Below are 21,307 nucleotides of genomic sequence, written 5' to 3' on the forward strand. Positions count from 1 at the left end.
GATCTTTGTTTCGTCCGCTCGGCCAATTTTACGTCTGTTAGGCCTGCTTCCCTGTTGATTCCGTCGGACAAATATCACGCCCCTTTCGCAGTGTCCGCGCCGACTTCTTTCCGTAATCATCATGTAGCATCCGATATTTTCGATCTGCGTCGAGGTGATTACGTTGGTCTATATCATCATCTCGCAGCTGCTAATTTTGAACCCGTATTCAATGCCACTGATGCTAACAGTGCTGCTGTTTTATTTACAGATATTGTTCATTCAGGTATAAGTTCCTTTGTCCCCACTCGGACCATACATAATATTCATAGATACCCTACTTGGTTCTCGAAGGAGACCAGATCTTACCTAAAGAAGAAAAAATTCCACCACCGTCAATTCAAAAAGCATAACTCCATAACACACTACATACTATTTGCTCACTACCGGACACTCTTTAAGCAGGCACAATCACGTGACTATGCTAATCGCATCAAATCAATTGAAATGGATCTCAAGAGTAATCCTAAACAATTTTGGAAACACGTGCGTCTTTCTAAAAACGAAAAAGTCTATACGCTTTGAACACTAACCTCTGGGGGGGCATCTTCTAACCCAATCTCGATGTCTCAGCTCTTCGCTACACATTTTTCTTCAGTATACAAACGCGGCAACGCACAGCCAATTGCGAATTCGAGCTCCGTGTCGAAGACATCTTATCACCTTCCTTGTATAGCAGTGTCCCACGAGGAGGTAATCGCAGCTATTCGGAAGCTAAAACCTACTTTGACCCCAGGGGTCGACAAAATTCCTGCAGTATTCGTTAAAGCCTACGCTGACCTCCTTGTACCCGTCCTCCTTCATGTATTCAACCTGTCTCTACGAGACTCTGTGTTACCCTCCTGTTGGAAAACTTCGGTTGTCGTACCAGTGCACAAGTCCGGCGATCCTTTAAATGTGTCAAACTATCGTCCTGTCAGTCTACTGTGCGCGTTTTCAAAGGTGTTTGAGCAGATCGTCTATGATCGCACGTTTTCTTTTCTCAAGTCGCAGATATGTGAGCAACAACATGGTTTCATGCCAGGCAGATCCACTGTCACAAATCTTGTATCGCTTATGTCCGTTGTGGCCCCTTGTGTCTCAGCACGAGGACAAGTAGATTCAATTTATTGCGACATTTCAAAAGCATTTGACATGATGGACCATACTATTTTACTTCACAAACTTCATATGACTGGTCTCGGAAACGCCCTCATTGCTTTCTTCCTTTCGTTTCTGAGTAACAGATGCTGTGTCGTAAAGGTGCACGGTGCCTTTTCTTCTCCGTACTTTCCCCCTTCAGGTGTTCCTCAAGGCTCAATTTTGGGGCCGCTCCTTTTCAATGTCTTTATTAATGACTTAGCTGGGCATATTCGTCATTCTCATGTTCTTCAGTACGCCGATGACGTGAAGATATTTGAAGTTATCCACGACCCAAATGACGTTCATAAGCTACAAACTGACGTTTCTTCTGTGGTTGAACGGTGCTCTAAAAATGGGATGGCTATTAATTCATTGAAGACGAAACATGTGACTTACTCAAGAAAAACTAACATAATATGCAATACATACATGTGTTAAGATGCCATCAAGCGTGTCGATGTACTGGAGGATTTGGGGGTCGTTTTCGACTCCCAGCTGCGTTTTCATGATCATGTCTCTTACGTACGCTCTTCAGCTCTCAAAATTCTTGGCTTGCTCACATTTACATGCAAAATCTTTTCCACACACTCTGTATTTCTTCACCTGTATCGTTCCTTAATTTTACCGCGACTGGAATACGCGTCTCCAGTGTGGAACTCTCTTTCCTGCACTGACTCGTCACGGACTGAATCTGTCCAGAAAAAAATTCTACACATTGTACATGGCGTATTTTTAAGAAAGAGCCCTCACTTTAGAATGTATGTCTATAGAGAGATAGTGTCATTTCTTAACCTCCAATCACTCTCAACGCGACGCCGTTTTCATGATATTATGCTCTGTTATAAGATCTTACACAGTTTTCTCGATACACCATCTTTATTACGTCAGGTTCATATCGCCGTACCTGTCAATGTAACCCGACACACTAATATATTGTACTTATCCCACCACATGCCTGCAAATCCGATCGTACGTATTCAACAAATGACAAACGCTATTCACCCCTCTGTTGATATCTTTAACTCCCATTCAAACGTTTTTAAAACTGTCCTCTTGCGTTCACTCAGTAACGCGTGAAGTTGTACAGTTTTTTTCTTCCCTTTTAGTGCTATGTACTGTATATCTCCAAGTCTGTACTGTATGTATCAGTGTGAATATCTTCCTATTACGTTCCTCTTCCTGAATATGTTTAGGTTATGTTTTGCCTAATCTGTATATGTATGTATGTATGTATGTATATATATATCTGTATATGTATGTATGTATGTATATATATATCTGTATATATATATATGTATATGTATGTATGTATGTATATATATGTGTGTGTATATTTGTAAATACTGCATTGTCTGCGTGCGCCAACACCAAGGCTTCGGCTGCTCTTGGGCACACTAATAAAGGTATTATTATTATTATTATCATCATCATCATCCTATTATTTCTCATTACCTTAACTTGATAACGAAATGCATATCGACTGCGCGAGGGACACGGACAGAGATGTCTAAGAGGGGGGGGGGGGGGTCATACAAAAAGTCCATGCGAGCGACGCCTCTTGGCGGAACATACTGCTAAGCGATCCAATCCGCAGGAAACCGAATGTGTTGCTCAGTGTGCTTGACTGTGCTCATGTTTGTGCCTAAGTCCCATCTTGAGTGGTCAGGGAGGACCGCCTTCTTCTTTTGTCTTTTCCTGCTTCCATTAATACACAAAAAGTGACAAAAGTATATGCAACGCCAGGGAATGAAGCACGGTAAGCAATATTTTTTGTAAGGCTTAAAGCGTTTGTTGACTGTTCAGAAAGCCTGTTTGGTAGTGGATAGAATAACGGCGCAGCGCGTGCGCAGAAATGGCAACGTAGCATAACATAACCACAAATATCTCCACGTCAAGAGTAACGTCGAGAACAGACTGAACGCGCTCAAAGAAACAGAAACTGGAACCGGTATACAAAATGCCTAGGTAACGGAAACTAAATTCTGCCATCGGAAACAGAAGCCGCTACTGAAAATCGTGAGAATCGTCTCGAAACGGAAACAAGAACAGAGATAAAAAGTCAAGATAAGTACCCGAAACAGAATGGGAGACGACATTATTTTCTGTACCCATCCCTGTATTACCCATGTCAAGTTCTGCAAAACATACCGACAAAGAATTACAACAACAACAACAAAAAAAAAAAAAGAGAAAAAGCATGTGCCATAGAATTGAGCTTGGACTTTCCACTGAGAAAATTCAATTTTCTTCAGTTCACTAAAATTAAGATTACTCATTGAAGCTGCAAGACGGTGTGGGATTCAATTCACAGGAATAATATTGAGCGTGTAAGTACAAGGAAGAAGGGTGAATGGTGGAAGGGTGAATGTTTGGGCCTGTTGGTACATAGTATTGGAGAAGGGTAACCAGCGACAAAAAACAGGACAAGAGAAGTAGAAGACACATGGACGCTGGACGTGTAAGTACGCTGTTTTAATGCTCACTGCTTTCGATCTGGTACGCAAAACTGCAAAACAAAATCTCGGAAATATAATCTTTCAAAATAACCGTAACAAATACGCAAGACATGGCACAGCCTGGGAACTGAGAATAAACATAATGCATATTATTTTTATAACATATAATTCTTCAAAATCACCGTAACAAATACGCCAGAAATGGCATAGCCTGGGAACTCAGAATGAAAACATAATATAAAACAGACACCCAAAACACCATTAACGCCCTGAGAGTTGAAAAAAAGATTGTTATTGTTGTATTTTCCAACTGTTTAATTGATATTACATCAGAGTACATAGGAGCATAGTTTCCATTACGGGAGTCTGTGTGCGACTGACGCGTTGAGCGCGTGTTGCACTGTGTTGCGCAATATCCCACAGTTGCCAGGGGCGATCGTTTATCTGCCGATATCAGCCGAACACGACATCTCCCCGCCAAATTCTTTAGTCCAGTCCCACAATCAGCCTTTCCGGAGGTCTTCTTTTTCGTTGGGGACGGGGCGTCTTTGCGACTTGTGCATTCCCATTTCCTAGATCAGAGACTGCTTGTATTGGGAGCGTGCACATTCGCAGGAGTCGTGTGCAACTCGCTCGGAGGAGTAACTTCTGCTTCTGGTTGGCGTGGTCGATCCGCTACCATGGGCTCTGGAGCAACAGAGGCATTTGAAGTTGGTCTGCGGTTTTCTTCTCGAGCGTCTTGGCGTTCGCAGGCACCCGGTTTCAGCTGGTCGATGTGCCGGCGCCAGATTTTGTCACCAACCTTTACTTCGTAGGACAATGGTCCGTGGCGTCTGAGGACAAGACCAGTGGTCCACTTATCAGTTCCTCTGTAGTCACGAACAGAAACATGTTGTCCCGGTTCAAAGTAACGTTCTCTTCCATGGTTCCGCTCGTACAATTTATATTGCTTGGCTCGTATACTGTCTTGAACACTTGTCCTGATAAGTGACAGGCGGGTGCGAATTTCGCGTCTCAGGAAGAGTTTAGATGGAGTTTCTCCAGTCGTTGTGTGGGGGCAAGTGCGATATGCAATAAGGAACTTTGCGAGATTTTCGTGGATACTCCCTTCCCCCTGCATAGATTTCAGGCTTGATTTGAGTGTCTGGACAAAACGCTCAGCAAGTCCATTGGTTGCTGGGTGGTATGGCGCTGTCAAGGAATGTTGAATTCCATTGTTCCTCATGAACTCCATGAACGCGCTTGATGTGAACTGTGGTCCATTGTCAGTGACGATACGTTCGGGTATGACGTTTCTGGCAAAGATCGTCCGTAGGACCTCTACAGTGTGAAGCAGTAGTAGAGCTCATGACGATTACTTCAGGCCATTTGGAGAAGGCGTCCAGGACTACTAGGAACATTTTATCTTGGAATGGCCCGTCGAAGTCCAAGTGGACTCGTTTCCATGGTCCGTTAGGAATTTCCCACGGATGATATGGAGCCTTAGGTGGCTCATTTCGGTTCTTCAGACAACCTTCGCAATTCTTTGCAACAGCTTCGATATCACGATCGATATTTGGCCACCATACGTAAGATCGTGCCAAAGCTTTCATTTTAACGATTCCCATGTGACCACGGTGAAGCTCGTCAAGAATTGACTGTACGAGTTTCGCGGGAATGACGGTGCGAGTGCCCCATGTTAGAACTCCTTGTTGCACAGATAGTTCATCTTTGCGTCGGATGTAAGGCACAAGATCTTCGTCCGAGTTAGAACTGTTCCAGCCACTCATGACATTCCAATATATTTTGGACAGAATAACATCTCGTCGGGTTGCGTCTCGCAGTTGTGAATGAGTAACAGGAAGTTGCTCAAATTGGCTTAAATGGTTCAGCTCAGCTTCATCTGGGCCCTCCGGTGGAACGTCCGGTAGAGGTAAGCGTGACAAACTGTCAGCATTGCCGTTGCCTTCTGACCTCTTATACACTATGTCGTAGTCCATGCTGGGGAGAAAGAGAGCATAGCGTTGGAGACGTGCTGCTTGCATTGCAGGTATACCCTTCATTGGCGAGAAGATCTGCGTCAACGATTGATGGTCCGTTATAAGTCTGTGGTATATAAGTAAGACCGTTATAAGTAAGACAAGGACTGTGTCAGACGAAATAATTTCTTTAGGGTTTTGGAAGGCTACTTTGCAGTCTTTTGTCCACTTCCATTCTGCAGATTTTTCCAAACGTGCGTGCAAAGGTCGCAAAAGGTTTGCGCTGTCCGGAATAAATTTTCCGTAGTAGTTGATTAGCCCAAGAAAAGGAACGCAGCTGGCTGACGTTTTGCGGTGCTGGAGCTTCAAGTACAGCACGGATCTTGTCTTGGGTCTTGTGTAAACCTTCGCTGCTGATCTTGTATCCGCAGTACACAATGATGTCCTGGAAGAAGGAGCACTTCTACAGGTTTGCTTTGAGTCCAAACGATTCCAGGCGCTTGAGGACTTTCGAAAGATTTTCGAGATGATCCTCTTCAGTAGTACCACTCACTAATATGTCGTCTTGCGTTGCATGTGTCATAGGAACACCCTGTAGAACTTGTTCGATGGTGCGTTGCCAGATCGCGGGTGCGGGAGCAATACCAAACACCATCCTGTTATACCGGAAGAGTCCCTTTTCTGTATTGATAGTTCGCAAATGCTTGGACTTCTGATCCACTTCCATTTGAAGAAATGCTTGCCGAAGGTCAATTTTTGTATATTTCTGACCACCAGATAACTTCGCGAAAACGTCCTCAACCAGTGGTAGAGGATACTGATCCACGGCTAAGTGTTGATTGATGGTGCTCTTGAAATCTCCACATATACTAACTGTCCCATTTGGCTTTACTCCAGGAACTATGGGAGTAGCCCATTCACTGACATTGACTTTCGTCAGAATACCTTCCGATTCTAGCCGGTCCAATTCGGCAAAGACTTTTTCCTTGAGTGCGTATGGAACTTGACGAGCACGAAGGAACTTGGGCTGAATATTTTCCTTCAGGTTTAAGGTTGCCTTGATTCCATTCAACTTCCCGATGGAGTCTTGAAATACGACCTTGTGAGTTTCTGGAGTCTGGTTCAGCTTATTTTTTTACTTCTTCTTGAGAAGCTTTCGTTGCAGTCGACGTCTTGAAGATTCCATTTGTTTCTTCAAGCAACTTGAATTCTTGAATCCATTCTCGGCCAAACAGTGCTGGTCCTGGGGTTCTTGCAACATAGAGTTGGAGCCTTGAACATTTCTCTCGAAATTTTACTTGAACTGTGGCTACGCCATCAGGTAAAGAGCATTCACTTGTCACAGTTCGAAATTTCATAGAGGTAGGTTCCAGTGGAATGTGGCTGAAATGCTTCGAGTAGACAACTTGGGGTACAATAGAATACTTTGACCCTGTGTCCATTTCCACTGGAATTACATGACCCTCGATTTCTGGTTTTAACCAAATGGGCTCGCATCCACCACCAGTGACGTGCGCAAGTAGCTCTGAGTCAACATCCTGGCGAATGGTTCCAACATTTTCAGCCTTTGAAACATTTGTAGTGTCCTTCTTTTTAGTTTGCTTTGTTTGCTTTGTTGGCTTCAGTGGACGACTTGTCTGCTGCAAGATTTCTGCAGGCGGGACGTATATGACCGTTCTTGTTGCAGTGGAGGCATACAGCGTCGAGGTATCGGCATTTCGAAGGAACATGACCCTTCTTGTTGCAGCGGAAGCACTTCTTTTCTTGGTCTCGAACTTTCGAAACACTAGACGCGGCTCCGTTTATGCTTTCTCTTTTGGTATGTAGTTCCTTCACACCTTTGGCTGCGAGCTCACATGACACCGCTTCTTGAAGCGCCTTTGTCACGGTCAAATCCTTCATGGTGAGCATGCGCTGTTGAACAGAGGTGTTTCGCAGGCCACAGACAAATTTGTCTCTAAGGGCTTCATCAAGGAATGTGCCAAAATTGCAATGTTCGGAGAGTTTACGTAACTCAGCCAAAAACTCACTTGCTGATTCGGACTGTCCTCGATTACGATTGTGAAACGATGCCGCTCTGACATTTCCAACGGCGTCGGAGAGAAATAGTCCGTGAGGTACTTTTTGATCTCGTTGAACTTTAACTCCGAAGGCTTCTACGGGCATGTCAATTTGCGGACAGTGTTATATGTTTTCGCTCCCATGCTGGTTATAAGCGCTGCCACTTTGTCTTCTTGAAGGTGGTTGAGGACAAAATACTCCTCTACACGTTAAACGTACGAGGTCCAGCTCTCGACGTTTTCATCGAAGGCATCAAGTCTTCCGACAAGGGGCGCAGCACTCAATTCCTGTACTCACAGTTGGCAGATCGATGATTCTATGTCATAAGACACATGCGATCAGTCGATGATTCCATCGATGTGGGAGATCCCATCGGTGTGAGACATCCCATCGTCGTCGCCATTTGTTGTATTTTCCAACTGTTTAATTGATATTACATCAGAGTACATAGGAGCATAGTTTCCATTACGGGAATCTGTGCGCGACTGACGTGTTGAGCGCGTGTTGCACTGTGTTGCGCAATATCCCACAGTTTCCAGGGGCGATCGTTTATCTACCGATATCAGCCGAACCCGACAGTTACTATAGGGACTAAAGCCCAGAATTTGTGCGCATGATTTTGATGACGACGTGCTATGTAAAGCGTAAATCGGGACACGCACATTCTCTCCTGAAATAACATTTTTCGTTGGTAGAATATTGTAGAATATTGTAGAAGTATTGTAGCTTGTCATCTTTCTCCAACAATAGAGCCTGGTTTTGATTAATTCTACTCAATCTTATGGCGAATTCGGGCGAATCCTTGTTTTGCCAGATCTCGAGGAGTCACGTTCGCTTGGTCAAAGCGAAGCAGTCTCGCATGTTCGCGTGGCGCTTTGCGAGCACCCGGAATTTGCCAGCTATCACTTTTTCCGTCTCGAAACGACCGAGCAGCCGGTTGCCCAACTATATCCGGTGTCGCGATCCAAGCGGCTAAGACAGCACTGGCACTAATGTTCGGGTGGCAACGGTCACGTGATCCAGCGCGGGCAATTTTCGAGCGCCAGGCCGTGTTGCCATGAAATGACCACCCGAATTCGCCATTATTTAGCAAAAAGAAAGAAAAAGAAAGCACTGATTTATGCGGGTAATTCTAGTCGTCCTCAAACTATGAAAGCACAAGAAAACAGAGGAAATATTCACAATTGTAGTTAAATTAGTCGAATAAAAGTTGAGTGGTGCTACTCCGCATTCGTTCCCTTTTTTTTTCTTTTTCTGACAACATGTGCATCATTGTAAACTGAGGCATAGCAGGAAACCTCGATAAGAAGTTATGATGCTGCTGCTGCTGGACCTTATAGGTAGCCAACGTCTGCACCTTGAATAATATGAGAGCAGCAAAACTCTCAGCAAGAGTGAATTTTTCTGTTTGTCTTTGTACTTACCATTGAGGGATTGCTCCCGGTAGTTGCACAAAGGTGCATCGTGATGTTGTGCAACACATCCTGGTGACGTCGTAGTGGATGAGGCACTGGAGGTGCCCCTGCATCCCACTGCAGGCGTGGTTTCATCAACTGCCATCATTCAATTCAAACATAGCGGTGAGTTGGATGTTAAATGAATGATATAAGATATTGTTCAAATTTTTGTATATACCTATTAATGAAAGCTTATTTAAGATCTGAATTAGGAAATGAGCCTATTTAGCATTCGTGGTAGACTCGATTCATCAGACAGAGAAGAGGTAAGTTATTACATCCGCAGGTGGCCGCCACGACGAAAAAAAGAAAGAGAGAAACAAAAACCTTTAAAACAGGCTGACGTGAATCGAACCGGTGACTTTCAGCTCGCATTTTTCGTTTCTTTCTTTTTTAACGAAAATGGTTGCATTATACTGAATGTTCCCAATGGGAATGACCGAAGCTCTAATGCCAGGCTGACGAGTACGCGTGTTCAAGGGTCTATAAATTCATCACCAAGTACGACACGTATCAAAATACTTTTTTTTCCGCAATAGGCATTATGCAATGAACAACATCTGTAAAGTTTTGCAACCGCTTTAACGAGAAGTCATTGTAAGCAACGAGTTCCGTGCATACAATCGCACATAAAGACAGTCATTTTCCGTATTTCAATTTGATTTATTTTCTGCACGTAGTAAGGTAAGCGAAGTTTTGCAAAACGGAAGGGTTGCATTGCGCCAACATGGTGCACGTCATACTGTGGGCTCACGCATGCAATAGGCATGCATTTGAGGTATGATATTGAACTATTGGTCACCCTCCAGGGGCTGCGGGATTCCCGACGGACGTCGTTTTCTTGAAAAGAGCTCCGTTTCAGATCGGTCGAAGGTTGCGGTGCTTGTACTGAACACTGGCAAACTCTCAAAGATGTGGCTAATATCCTCGAGAGATTTTCCCTTCGTTTCAGGGATGCAGGCATAGACGAAGAGGATGTGCACTACTGTCATGGCCGCAAAAAGCCAGAACATGCCAGAGAAGTTGAACAAGCTCACAAGATCCTGGTAGAGAGACGAAATATAAACAACTTAATTTTGATGACGGCGGTTGGGGTGTTCAGATGAAAAGATACATAACCATTAAATGAATCTAATATGCCAACTTGATGGGTAACTCAGAACTGTATCTCTCAGACTACAAAGCAGAATACGCTGAAGCACAGTAGACTAGCGAGAAAACAGCTTAGCCCTATAAGCATGGATCGACGGGTACACTGAAAGCAGGCTGTACTTTGGAAGCATATAGGGCAAAATTCACTGAAAAATACCGCAATATTACATCATATTTTTATCGCCTTGGAGCTGCAAAACTCTCCAATATTATCTTCCTGACTCTTCGCCGCTATGGACCTGCCCTTGCTTTCTTCCTTCTGGGAAGCTACGCAGATAGAAAAGCACAAAAGGCAGAATACTCACATATATGTCGTGGGCAGTACAAGCGAACAGCAAAGGCCTTTCCTGCACCGCTATAGGCTTCAGTGAGCACTATACTGTGCGTCAACGTTATACCATTTGTCATTATAGAAATGCAATATGGTTTATTTGAGGAGTCTAACGAGCGTATTCATCAACCGATCCATAGTTGTCAAATGCAAAAATAGGATGGGGGTTTTGGACATAAGAGGGCAATGACAAATCTATACGAACGCTGAAGTTCCTAATGCTGCGAGATCGACCTCCAATAGCCGCCAATAAGATGCAATTCTTAGTTGCGTGTCCTTCAGATATACGGAGATACATTGCGGAGATACATTGCGCTTGGAGATGCATTGTACCATTACTCGAACACTGGCTTTTTTGTCTCTCTCTCTCTCTGTAACTTTGCACTAAAAAAACAGAACTCCACCGCATGACACGTTTCTAGCCAACCATAATTCCGGATGATATCAGTCTCTCTATCTGATATCGGTCGGGTTTGTCAAAAAGGGAAAGCCTTCGCCTTTTTGCATTGATTTTAAAGGATCAGTGAAAAATCCTCTGAAACTTTTCGCCAACTCAGTTTTCGATGAGGCGGAATATATAAGCATGCGCTCTTGCGCAAGAACGATGGCGGGAGCAGCTGAAAAATAGCGGCAGCCGTCGCTACGCATTGTGGGCAGATTTTAACACAATTCTTTCTCCGTGAGTTCCTAACATGTAATATGTTAATATTTTGAAATTACCTCTTACAAATGTACTGCAACTCTAACCTTGTTCAGATGTTTAGGAATCTTTATAATCTTTTCTGAACGTATTCGTATTGCAAGTACGCAAGACAAGAACCATCACTAAGAACCTTCCTCGGCGGAGCCATCCTGGCGAGATGCCCGGCATCTTGTGCTTTCCACTCCAGCCACCTGCATCACCACACCTCACGTGATACCCAACGTCGCAACGTGGCAGCGTCGCGTCGCGCCACCTTTGCAGCGCGCTTCTTCCATGTCTCACACCGCCGCGATATCTGGGACACACGGCGCACGCTATTCGATGCTTAACTCCGCTTGTACAGCTGTCGCTGTAAAAGACCAGCATGCCTAAAATGGGAAGTGGCAGCAATCCACCAATGAACGTCCCACCTCTAGCGGGCTTGTGCATGAGCTACACCAACACCTGAGCTTGAATTTGTCTGCGTAGCTTAGCGTAAAATATTGCATGAAGGTGTGATATGCCTTCCGAAAGGCTTTGTGGGTTATATTTATTAGCGAACCTCCCGTTACAGTTCCAATCGAATATAGGAAATTTCATTTAGCAATCTTACCGTATGTGAGTGTGCGTCCTTTCGTGTCTCTCGCAGGATCGATACTCGCAACGTAACCTCTAATTTCCTTGGATATGTCAAGGGGATTCCCAACGAGGTTTACCTGGAACTCTTTGGTGATGAGAAACTCGCAGAGGAAGCTGAAAGCCGTGCTAAGTCCTGTAGAAAGGCCACGTGCGCGAGGCGATAATATCTCTCCCATAACCACCCATGGTACAGGACCCACCCCTAGACAGAAGGCAGCCATGTACGACGTGAGAGACGCGAGAGGGATGTAGCGGTATCTCTGGCGAAAAGCATCGTCCCCATCCTTGTAGTAGTAGAAGACGCCCAACACTACGAGGCTAAGCGTGATGACGGTTGATGACAGAAACAAGAGCAGGCGTCTGCCTGCACGGTCGATCAGCAGACTGGCGGCGAACGATGACGCCACTTGGACCACGCCTAAGAGTATTGTACAGTCGGCAGCAGGAATGCCAGCTCCTGTGGGGAAAATGAGGTGATATTTCCGCAGTCCATCGTTCTACGACTATTTTCCCCTGACTCGATCATGGGTTTAATGTTGCCCCGTTTCTATTGTCGTACTGGCACTTTTTCTATTTCTCAAGACTGTTGTTGATTGCAACGATATTCCCTACTTTCTCACAGAAAGGCGGTATCAAGGATCATCATGCATTCACCAGGTACAAATATCTTATTACATCTAAACCACTTATTCCCACAATTGGACCTAAGACACCTAAGAATTTTCTGCTGAGCTCCATGTCTTATATATTATTTATTCGTGCCGTTATTTATTATTGCCTGAGACATGTTACCTAATATGCCTAGTTCGTTGACAGTATTGAGTCTTGACTTTATTTTCTTATCCGGCTCCCCCATGTAATGTCCACAAGGACACTTGGGGTACGCGAAAGAAAATATAAAACTGATAAATGGCATATAATGAATGCACATGTAGAGTATACTTCAACGGCTGACTCACCCTGGAGTACTGTGTGTAGAATTAAACGCTGTTCTAGTAAGATATTCGGGTATGCGCGACGGGCAAGCGACGCTTGCACCATCTCATCCGCACCCCTAGCCACGGATGTGTTAATGGCTTACCACCCTGTGTACGAAGCAGGCCACCGACTGGTTCTCCAGTGGGGTCTAGCGCATTGTGGTGTCGTGGGGAACGAGCAGGCCGACAGCGCCGCAGAAGCAGCTCTCTCGTACCGGAAGCGGACCAGTATAGCACTGCTGAGAGCAGACGTCGCTCCATTCTGCGACGCTTCGTGGCACCCCTGGCTTCCCGCCAATGGACAACCGACATTCTCTCCCCCATCGATGCGGAGCGGAGTTGATCCAACGCTCGCTTTTCGCATATGCCACGAAACACCTCTCGTCAAGATGCTGCGTTAACTCATCGAATGCGACTCTATGTGTCTTTTACAGCTCAGTGGCGTTACCGCTTGAGACAAGTTGACTCGCCCAGATGCTGTCACTGCGGTGCTCCAGAAGAGCTGGAGCACATTCTTCTTCACTGCCCACACTACCAACCTTCCCGAACCGCACTTTCCCGGTCTCTTAGTCAGCTGGATTCTCGTCCCTTCTGCGATCAAAATTGCTTGGTCCCTGGCCGAATCCAGCCAACCAAAGCTCTGCTCTCAAAGCTCTTTTGACCTTTCTAGACACAATCGGGCTTCGATCCTTATTATGAAGGGACTCATTATCTCATTCCCCACATCACCCCCAGCAATGGGGTAGAGTATCGCCCTGGGGATGAAACTCCCCATTCATCATCATTAAACAAAGGGGTTATTGTTCACTTCAAAGCAATTTTCTTCTTCTTTGGTAGACGACATAAGCGCGTAACAGCAACTTCTTCGAATCTTTTGGTTTCCCGTAAACACACACAAACCGAACTCGCATGGAGATAGCTGCGTCGGGCTGGCAGCGTAAGCATGGTTTATATTCGACTCTTCAGGGTGCTTAGCTGTGAAAGCAGTACAGATTGCATCAATGATATGAATGCGTCATGTTAATTAGTGGCCTATTGGCGCAGTGCGCGCGTTGCGGGTTCCTAGACTGCGGTTGCAAGTTGCTGTATAGTACAAAGACTCAGGAAGGAACACCATGTGTGCCTAGAGTTTAGTGTTGCGTGGCGTCTGCTCCTGTGTGCGGTTTCCCTCAACACGTTACGATAAGGGACCTGCTATTTATTTGATGGTTCAGCAAAGCCTAAGTTTTTTTTTATTCGGCAACGGTTCCATCCACACAGTATAGTTTACTGCATTCATTCAGACGCAGGTCGAGTCGCGTATCCTCTTCAATATTACACCACGATACCAAAAATGTACCTTAGGGATTTAAAGACTTTAAACATTGTCTCATCTGATATCAGGAACCGCGACGTTGTCTAGATACAAAAGGCCGTCTGGGGTTCAGAGTTCTCGAGACGATAAAAGCACAAGAAGAAACAATTGCTAGCCTGCCAGTTAGGGGAAAAAGCTAGACGGAGCATGGGAAGAAACACGAAGCAACACAGCACGTAAATATGTGTGTGTCGTTATTCGTGTTTTGTCGCCTGTGTCTCTTTGCTTAGTTTTAAAGCTTTTCGTACCGACACTTCTTAGAATGAGAATTTTAGAGAATTTAGTCGGGAAAAAGCTAGACGGAGCATGGGAAGAAACACGAAGCAACACAGCACGTAAATATGTGTGTGTCGTTATTCGTGTTTTGTCGCCTGTGTCTCCTTGCTTAGTTTTAAAGCTTTTCGTACCGACACTTCTTAGAATGAGAATTTTAGAGAATTTAGTCGGATCAATTACACGCGAATAGCGTTTGATCCCTTTATCTTAGAGCCCTACGTTAATTATTCTATTTCCTTTATTTCTGAGTATTTTTGGCACTGTATAAATTTGTTATGGAAATAAAATGTACTCTACTCTACTCTAATCAATCAGCTAGCAGCATTTTTGCTTCGAGCGGTAGCGGTGTACCATGGAATCACGTTCATGAGGCAGGGTATACCTCGAATATAGTTAGTAAACACTGCAAGAAATGTGAAAATGAAAGTTTTGTTTCTTGAAAGCTTGGCTGTACACGGATCGTACATGAGGTTGTGCTCTTCAGAATCTGAACACACATATACATGTATACTGAAGACGGAAGTTTGTAGCGCAAATAGGACGGTGCTGCGTTTGTTGAGCATATTAATGAAAGTGATCATCACCGTGGCCGTATATTTATCACTAATACCTGACTAATGGGAGGGTAATAATAAATAACGGCCCGCCAATGTATCATGCAGCGCAATATAGCGATAACCATACGAAACTGCACAATAAATGAGAAAATTGGCTAGCAAAGCAGTATATCTACTGCAGACTCTCACCTGAGGATTCAAAAATGGCAACGGAGTAAAACGTCACCACATTGATCCCGCAGAATTGCTGGAAAAACATGAGAAGCAACGTGTACACCAGCGGCACAGAGAAGCTCCGTCGAAAGAGGTCCCGGATCACCGACTCTCCATTCCCACCCGCTGCTGTCTGGAGGCTTGCCTCGATGGAAATGCATTGCGCTTGTACTTCGCTCTCGGACCCACCGTACAATATTCTCAGCGCGTCTATCGCTTTCGCTCTCTGTCCATTTGCAAGAAGCCAGCGGGGCGACTCCACCGCGAACGCCATAGCAATGGCCATCAGGGTAGGCAGTACGGCGCACAAGAGGGACAGCGTGAGCCAGTCCATCCATTTGCCACTCACGAAGACCAGCAGTATGCCTAACGTGATGGACAGTTGTATGCAGGAACCTAGGAGGCCTCGGACGTCGGGTGGGCTGATCTCAGAGACGAAGACGGGCACCGCGAGAGACACGACGCCACAGCAGAAGCCCGCCAGGACTCGGCCAAAGAAGAGGGAGATGAGGCTCGTGTTGCACATCGCAATACACAAAGAGCCCGCGATGAAGCCCATCGAGGAAAATTGAATGGTGCGGACGCGGCCCAGGAACTCGATGAGGAAGCCAGTAACGAGGCTTCCTCCCAGGGCGCCCACGGCGAGCACGGAGCCAAACCATGTCTCCTGGAAGGTGATAGCTCTTTTACTGTACACAACCAACAAAGAACAGCATACTCTGTTGTGACCACTAGTGTTTGTCAACTAACAAACTTTCAATACTATATGATTGTGGAATGACATGATAACGAGGACAGCATGCAAGAAAATCTGGTTGGTTTATGTTATCGCTACCGGCTGCTTTTATTCTCATACTCACACTCTCTCCACAGTGTACCTGCGGCATGGTTTTATTGTCATAACAGTTTGCCTACATTTCCAGGCCTAGAATTCTCATAATAAACTAGCAACCAACCTGGCGCAGAGAGGCATATCAACACGTGATCCGCCATGGTGGATATGGTAGGCATAACATGTTACAAATCGTATCTCCTACAAGCTCTGTGCGCATTTCTCGCGTGTCGCAGTATAACGTTCAAACAGTGCAATACCCGTTCCTTACGGAATAGGAAGCAATCTAAGCACGCACGATGACAGCAGACAAAACAAACAAACTTGACACACGGCATGGCACACGGCATGGCACACGGAAGAAAGCACGACTTGAATTGGATTATATGCCAGGGTGCCGAAGCGGGCTGGCGTTCACGCGTGGAAACGCTGTGGCCGAATCCACCGTGTCGATCATGGTGCTTCCCGGACGTCGACGCTGGGAGGACGCATCCCCTCCGTACATATCATTTGCTATCCCCCATTACGCTCTCTCTCAGCTTTTCTTCTAGCCGCTCTCCTCATGATTTCTGTGTTTGCAGGTGACGTTGCATTGACGTCACCGAGAGTTCTCCCGTTTGTCTCCTAGCAACAGCGCCCACCTTCTTGGTCTCCGCTCTCCGCCCCACGTTGGAAGGTTGCTAGTAGCTATGGCGAGGAGAGTAATACCGACCTTCGAGAAGCAATGCTGCCATACGTGTGGCAGGTTGCGCGCCATATGATATACTTACCATATGATATACTTGAAATTCTTCCTGGTCAAATCGGTCACAATATTTTCGGAGAATACCAACAATATGAGACACGATGATTTGCAACGAGATAAATTCAGTAGGATTCTGGAGACATGAGGTTCAGTCCGTAGTGACGTGGTGATCGATTACACATAACAGACAGACAAAGCATTCAACGCCTAAGAACCGTCGGAATATTTAAACGATAACTGAAATATTGCAGAACCTTGTGAGAATTGTGGACGTTATCAATATATCCAGTCTGCCAGCAATCCACTTGCTACTCCTCGTTTTTTTAAAGGCTTTGAAAGCCAAATATCACCAAGAGAGAACAGTCCTGCTTCGGCCTGCCTGCATGCCTCGCACTCGCTTTTGTCCCAGTCTCGCTTTCGTTTGTTGCTATCGTTACACGTTAGCGTTGACGCACTCCCGGAATGTCGGTGGTCTACCACGTGACGCAACATGGCCGCGCCCAGCAATAAGCAGTGCAATCAGCGTGTGCGACGCTCTGTCATTCTCATCATATGAAGCGGCTTGCATGACTGCCAGCAACACGACGCGTCTTCAAGAGATTGCACGCTAGGCCCAAGGGTGTTACTACTGCTGCTAGCATGAATCAATCTTGACGAAATCATTCTTTAATGAATATACCTTTCGGATGGAAATTGACCACCACTGCAATTGATGGTCGTCTAAGGCAACTCCACGATTTTCTTACCTGTGTCGGTGTGAGGTGTATAGAGCTGTCGTTGGAGGCCATACTAGCTAAGGCCGGCGCGGAGTAGCCCAGAACAGTGCCCATAGCCATAGATGCCAACCACGAAGAAGCAGCGACGTAGTAGAACGCCTGGATCATCTTCACCTAACGAACTATGTATTTTATTTGCGCGTCGGCCTTCGCTCAATTTAGAAGAGTGCATAGCGGAGCATGAGTGCCCATCACGTTTTCACTTCCTCTTCATCCTAGTGCCATGCTTGCCTGAAACTTGCCAGGGATGTAGTACTTCCATGTAACTTAATCGTGTCCCCTTGCTTTGCTGCAGCGTGGTAGATATAGTAGTCCAGTAATATAAGTATCACTGCATCTTGTGCACTCAGCCACTATGAGACTGTGTGAGTGGTGTTTGTGTAAAGCAATAAATTGCTAATTCAGGGAATGCTGTTGATAACGATGTTTGCAGGAACCCACAAATTGAAATCAGTCAAATATCATGGGTTGTGTACATATTCAGGCTCCACCGTTTTCGTCTCGTAATTTTGTTCTTCCTGCCTGCTTTCAGTTCTCACTGGTTTCGACTCCAGTTTTTGAGTTTCTTGAGCTACAGCACTCGTTTTAACGAGGTCAATTTCTCACTTGTTTCCTAGTGCTTCGGGATCAGTTGCGTAGAGCACACCAAACCAATTTACCTTCACGTCAAATTCAATCACGTCTCACGCACTGATGATGCACAAAATTTTGCGAAACCTCCAGATAGCCATCTAGAGGCTTATCCCATATGCACTGAGATTATGCGGGACGTTTGTAGTGTAGATGTTCTGAAGATAACAATATCAATTACTCCCAATTATTATTAACATAACGATATAAACATGATATGAAGTTGGCATGAAGCGGCGTATGGAAGCCCAGTTCTGTCCACGTAAACTCAGCACTGCTTTATGGCACCTTTTCAAGCCTCCGATTAATATAAGCTGACCGAATAATAAGGCCAAATATTAAATAGCAGTTTTAGAAAATATTCATAAGAGCAAGTAGGAAACGTATGTCAACCAAAATCCTATTCGGACACACCCAAATACAGGGCGTGGGATAGCAAACATTACATCGGTCGAGATTATAATGCGTATTATCAGCCAATGATAACTTTCAACATTACGATAACAGACATGGTTCCGGGATGGTTCCCGGATGGTTCCGTGATTCCGGGTTAATGGTACGGGAAGAAGGGTTACAAACAAAATCACGTCAGACGGTCCTAAATCGAGTTTCATTGCAGATGGGAAGTATGTGCAGCGCTGTCGAATTGAATATCATGACCCTATCCCCAACGCTCCCGAGGTATTATATTATAGGTATGGGTTATATTATAGGTCTGGATTATATTTAACCTTCAAAGTTTGCGCACTAGATCGATATGCAAGGAAAGGTAACGGTACCTTTTTCTTTGCGCTACCGCCGCCGTTACTGGCCTATATTAGTTTCAGCCTCTTGTCACCACCATTGTTGTTTTCGTTTCCGTTACGTTTCCGTTTCGGTTTCGGTTTTCAGTACCGGCACACCTCGCGCCCGTTCTTTTCCTTCTGTTTTGTGTGTGCGTGCGTGTGTGCGTGCGTGCGTGCGTGCGTGCGTGCGTGCGTGCGTGCGTGCGTGCGTGTGTGTGTGTGTGTGTGTGTGTGTGTGTGTAAGCTTTGAGAGCGTGACGAAACCTATACCTCTATGTATATATTCTGAAATCTATTTTGATGGCTTTAGGGGTACGTGTACACAAGAGACATTTATTCAAAAATATCCATATGTGGTTTCTTTGAACAGCTAAGAGAAACATGGTCCTCACGAATGTTACTCACGCTAGCAATGGAAGCCACGATAATCGTACAAGAACTATGCTTCTTTTATTTACTTTATATCATTTACTTATATATGGGTCCGACTTCCTGCATTCGGAGGGGGGGGGGGGGGAAATCGGGTGCTATTTTCAAATCTGAAATTCGGGGTGAGATGGGGGACTAGTGATACACTCGGGCGTTATCGGGTTGCTTTTTTTTCCTGTCCAGCAAGCGGCTCGTAGTTTGAAGTGCGCATACTGATCAAACATGGATTCCTCGCGATTTATAGTCGCAAACACCATATGATGCGACATTAAATGTGCTTCGCGTAGTTTATTGTTGCACTCAGATAGTAGGGAGTTTTAGTATACATAAGAAGGGACTCTACGAAAGCGACACGATAAGTGAAGTTATCAAATCGAAGCTTAGCAATGTGATGTCATGATGACAATTGATGTTCTGAGGCTGGAACACATAGAAAGCACAAATACATACAAAGCCTCAACTGACTAAGAAATTAATGATGAAAGAAGGAAGTCACTGAAAAGGTTAGCCAGCTGTAAGACTCGAACCCACATCTTCTGGATTACTAGTCCAGGGATCTTACCAATTGAGCTAAGCTAACACACCACCCCAGCGACTTCCAAGGTGCGTCATCTGGGAACCGGTCCACTCGTCACAATCCCACTCGTCACAGGATAACTGGTCACACCGGCCCTCTGGTACGAGGTCCTTTTGCCCCGGACCACGTGTCAAGCGGGGCGGCTCGTCACCGGAACACTGGTTGCAAGGTCGACCCCGTTCCAAAGGGAATGAGTTTCACTGTGTTTTACTAAAGGGATTAGCCCAGTGCCCGACCCGCACTTCCGCGAACCCGGATTCCGAATACCGCTGACCGTACAAATTTCACGTCTTTTCTGGAAGTGACGAAGCATGGAAGTGACGAAAACTCAGCGTGGGGCTCCGTTGCTGGGGCGCACACAAAAGCTCACCGGACATAAGCTCACCGGACAGGGTCAGTTCATGTAATATGCACCCGTCGAGACTGGTTAGGTCAGTAGAGCCTTTTACGTATTTCAGACGTTGGGGAGTGGGTCAGTTCATGTGTCCAGTGCCCGACCCGCACTTCCGCGAACCCGGATTCCGAAGACCGCTGACCGAGAAGCTCACGAAGAAGACCGTTGACGAAGAAAGCTCACCTGACAAAAGCTCACCGGGGGCGGATAAAAGCTCAGCAGCAACTGCTTTATTTATTACATTCTTGGGCACTAATAAAAGTCAATCGTGATTCAGGGTCAGTTCATGTAATATGCACCCGTCGAGACTGACGAAGGTTAGGTCAGGAGAGCCTTTTACGTATTTCACACGTTGGGGAGTACGGTGCGGTGAGCAGGTGGCAGGTTCACTGTGACGATTATTCCGGCGTGACGGCAGTTCTTCGTACGAGATGCCCTGTGACGAGTTGGCCTCCTTCACGAGTTCACCTATGACCAGTTTGCCTGTGACGACCGGGCTTGTGACGTGTTCTCCTGAACTCGCGTCATCTGAAGGGACAAACTAACCACTCTCTCACTCATCCCCGTGAGTGTGGTTGGTTTGTCCCTTCAGATGACGCAGCCTTGGAAATCACTGGGGAGGTGTGTTAGCTTAGCTCAACTGGTAAGAGCCCTGGACCTTTAATTCAGAAGGTGTGGGTTCGAGTCCTGCAGCTGGCTAAAATTTTCAGTGACTTACTTCTTTCATCATGTGATGTCACCCACTTCAAAGAAACAGGGCGATTGGCTTCCCAGACAGCACACAATATTGGACCCATGTTGGCTGGGCATTGGCGATAGCGGTCCAATATGAGACCCGTTTTGCCAGGATTTCCACCATATTGGC

General features: G+C 45.6%; 3 protein-coding genes across 3 annotated transcripts; all 3 read right to left on the bottom strand.

Annotated features, from left to right (window-relative positions):
* Window positions 1-4,194: 4,194 nt before the first annotated feature.
* LOC135389271 (uncharacterized protein K02A2.6-like) lies at window positions 4,195-4,851 on the bottom strand. Its single transcript, XM_064619354.1, has one exon. The coding sequence runs from the start codon at window positions 4,849-4,851 to the stop codon at window positions 4,195-4,197; it is 657 nt and encodes a 218-aa protein (XP_064475424.1).
* A 1,187-nt stretch (window positions 4,852-6,038) lies between these two features.
* Window positions 6,039-9,186, bottom strand: LOC135389335 (uncharacterized protein K02A2.6-like). Its single transcript, XM_064619415.1, has 4 exons — window positions 9,061-9,186; window positions 7,606-7,731; window positions 7,432-7,489; window positions 6,039-6,661 (listed from the first exon to the last, which is right to left on the bottom strand). The coding sequence occupies exons 1-4, from the start codon at window positions 9,184-9,186 to the stop codon at window positions 6,039-6,041; spliced, it is 933 nt and encodes a 310-aa protein (XP_064475485.1).
* A 476-nt stretch (window positions 9,187-9,662) lies between these two features.
* On the bottom strand, window positions 9,663-17,847 carry LOC135398637 (facilitated trehalose transporter Tret1-2 homolog). Its single transcript, XM_064630023.1, has 4 exons — window positions 17,598-17,847; window positions 15,251-15,941; window positions 11,975-12,354; window positions 9,663-10,136 (listed from the first exon to the last, which is right to left on the bottom strand). The coding sequence occupies exons 1-4, from the start codon at window positions 17,733-17,735 to the stop codon at window positions 9,885-9,887; spliced, it is 1,461 nt and encodes a 486-aa protein (XP_064486093.1). The 5' UTR covers window positions 17,736-17,847; the 3' UTR covers window positions 9,663-9,884.
* Between the last annotated feature and the right edge of the window lie 3,460 nt (window positions 17,848-21,307).

The sequence above is a fragment of the Ornithodoros turicata genome, chromosome 1, assembly GCF_037126465.1.
Source record: "Ornithodoros turicata isolate Travis chromosome 1, ASM3712646v1, whole genome shotgun sequence".
In the NCBI taxonomy this organism is placed as follows: domain Eukaryota; kingdom Metazoa; phylum Arthropoda; class Arachnida; order Ixodida; family Argasidae; genus Ornithodoros; species Ornithodoros turicata.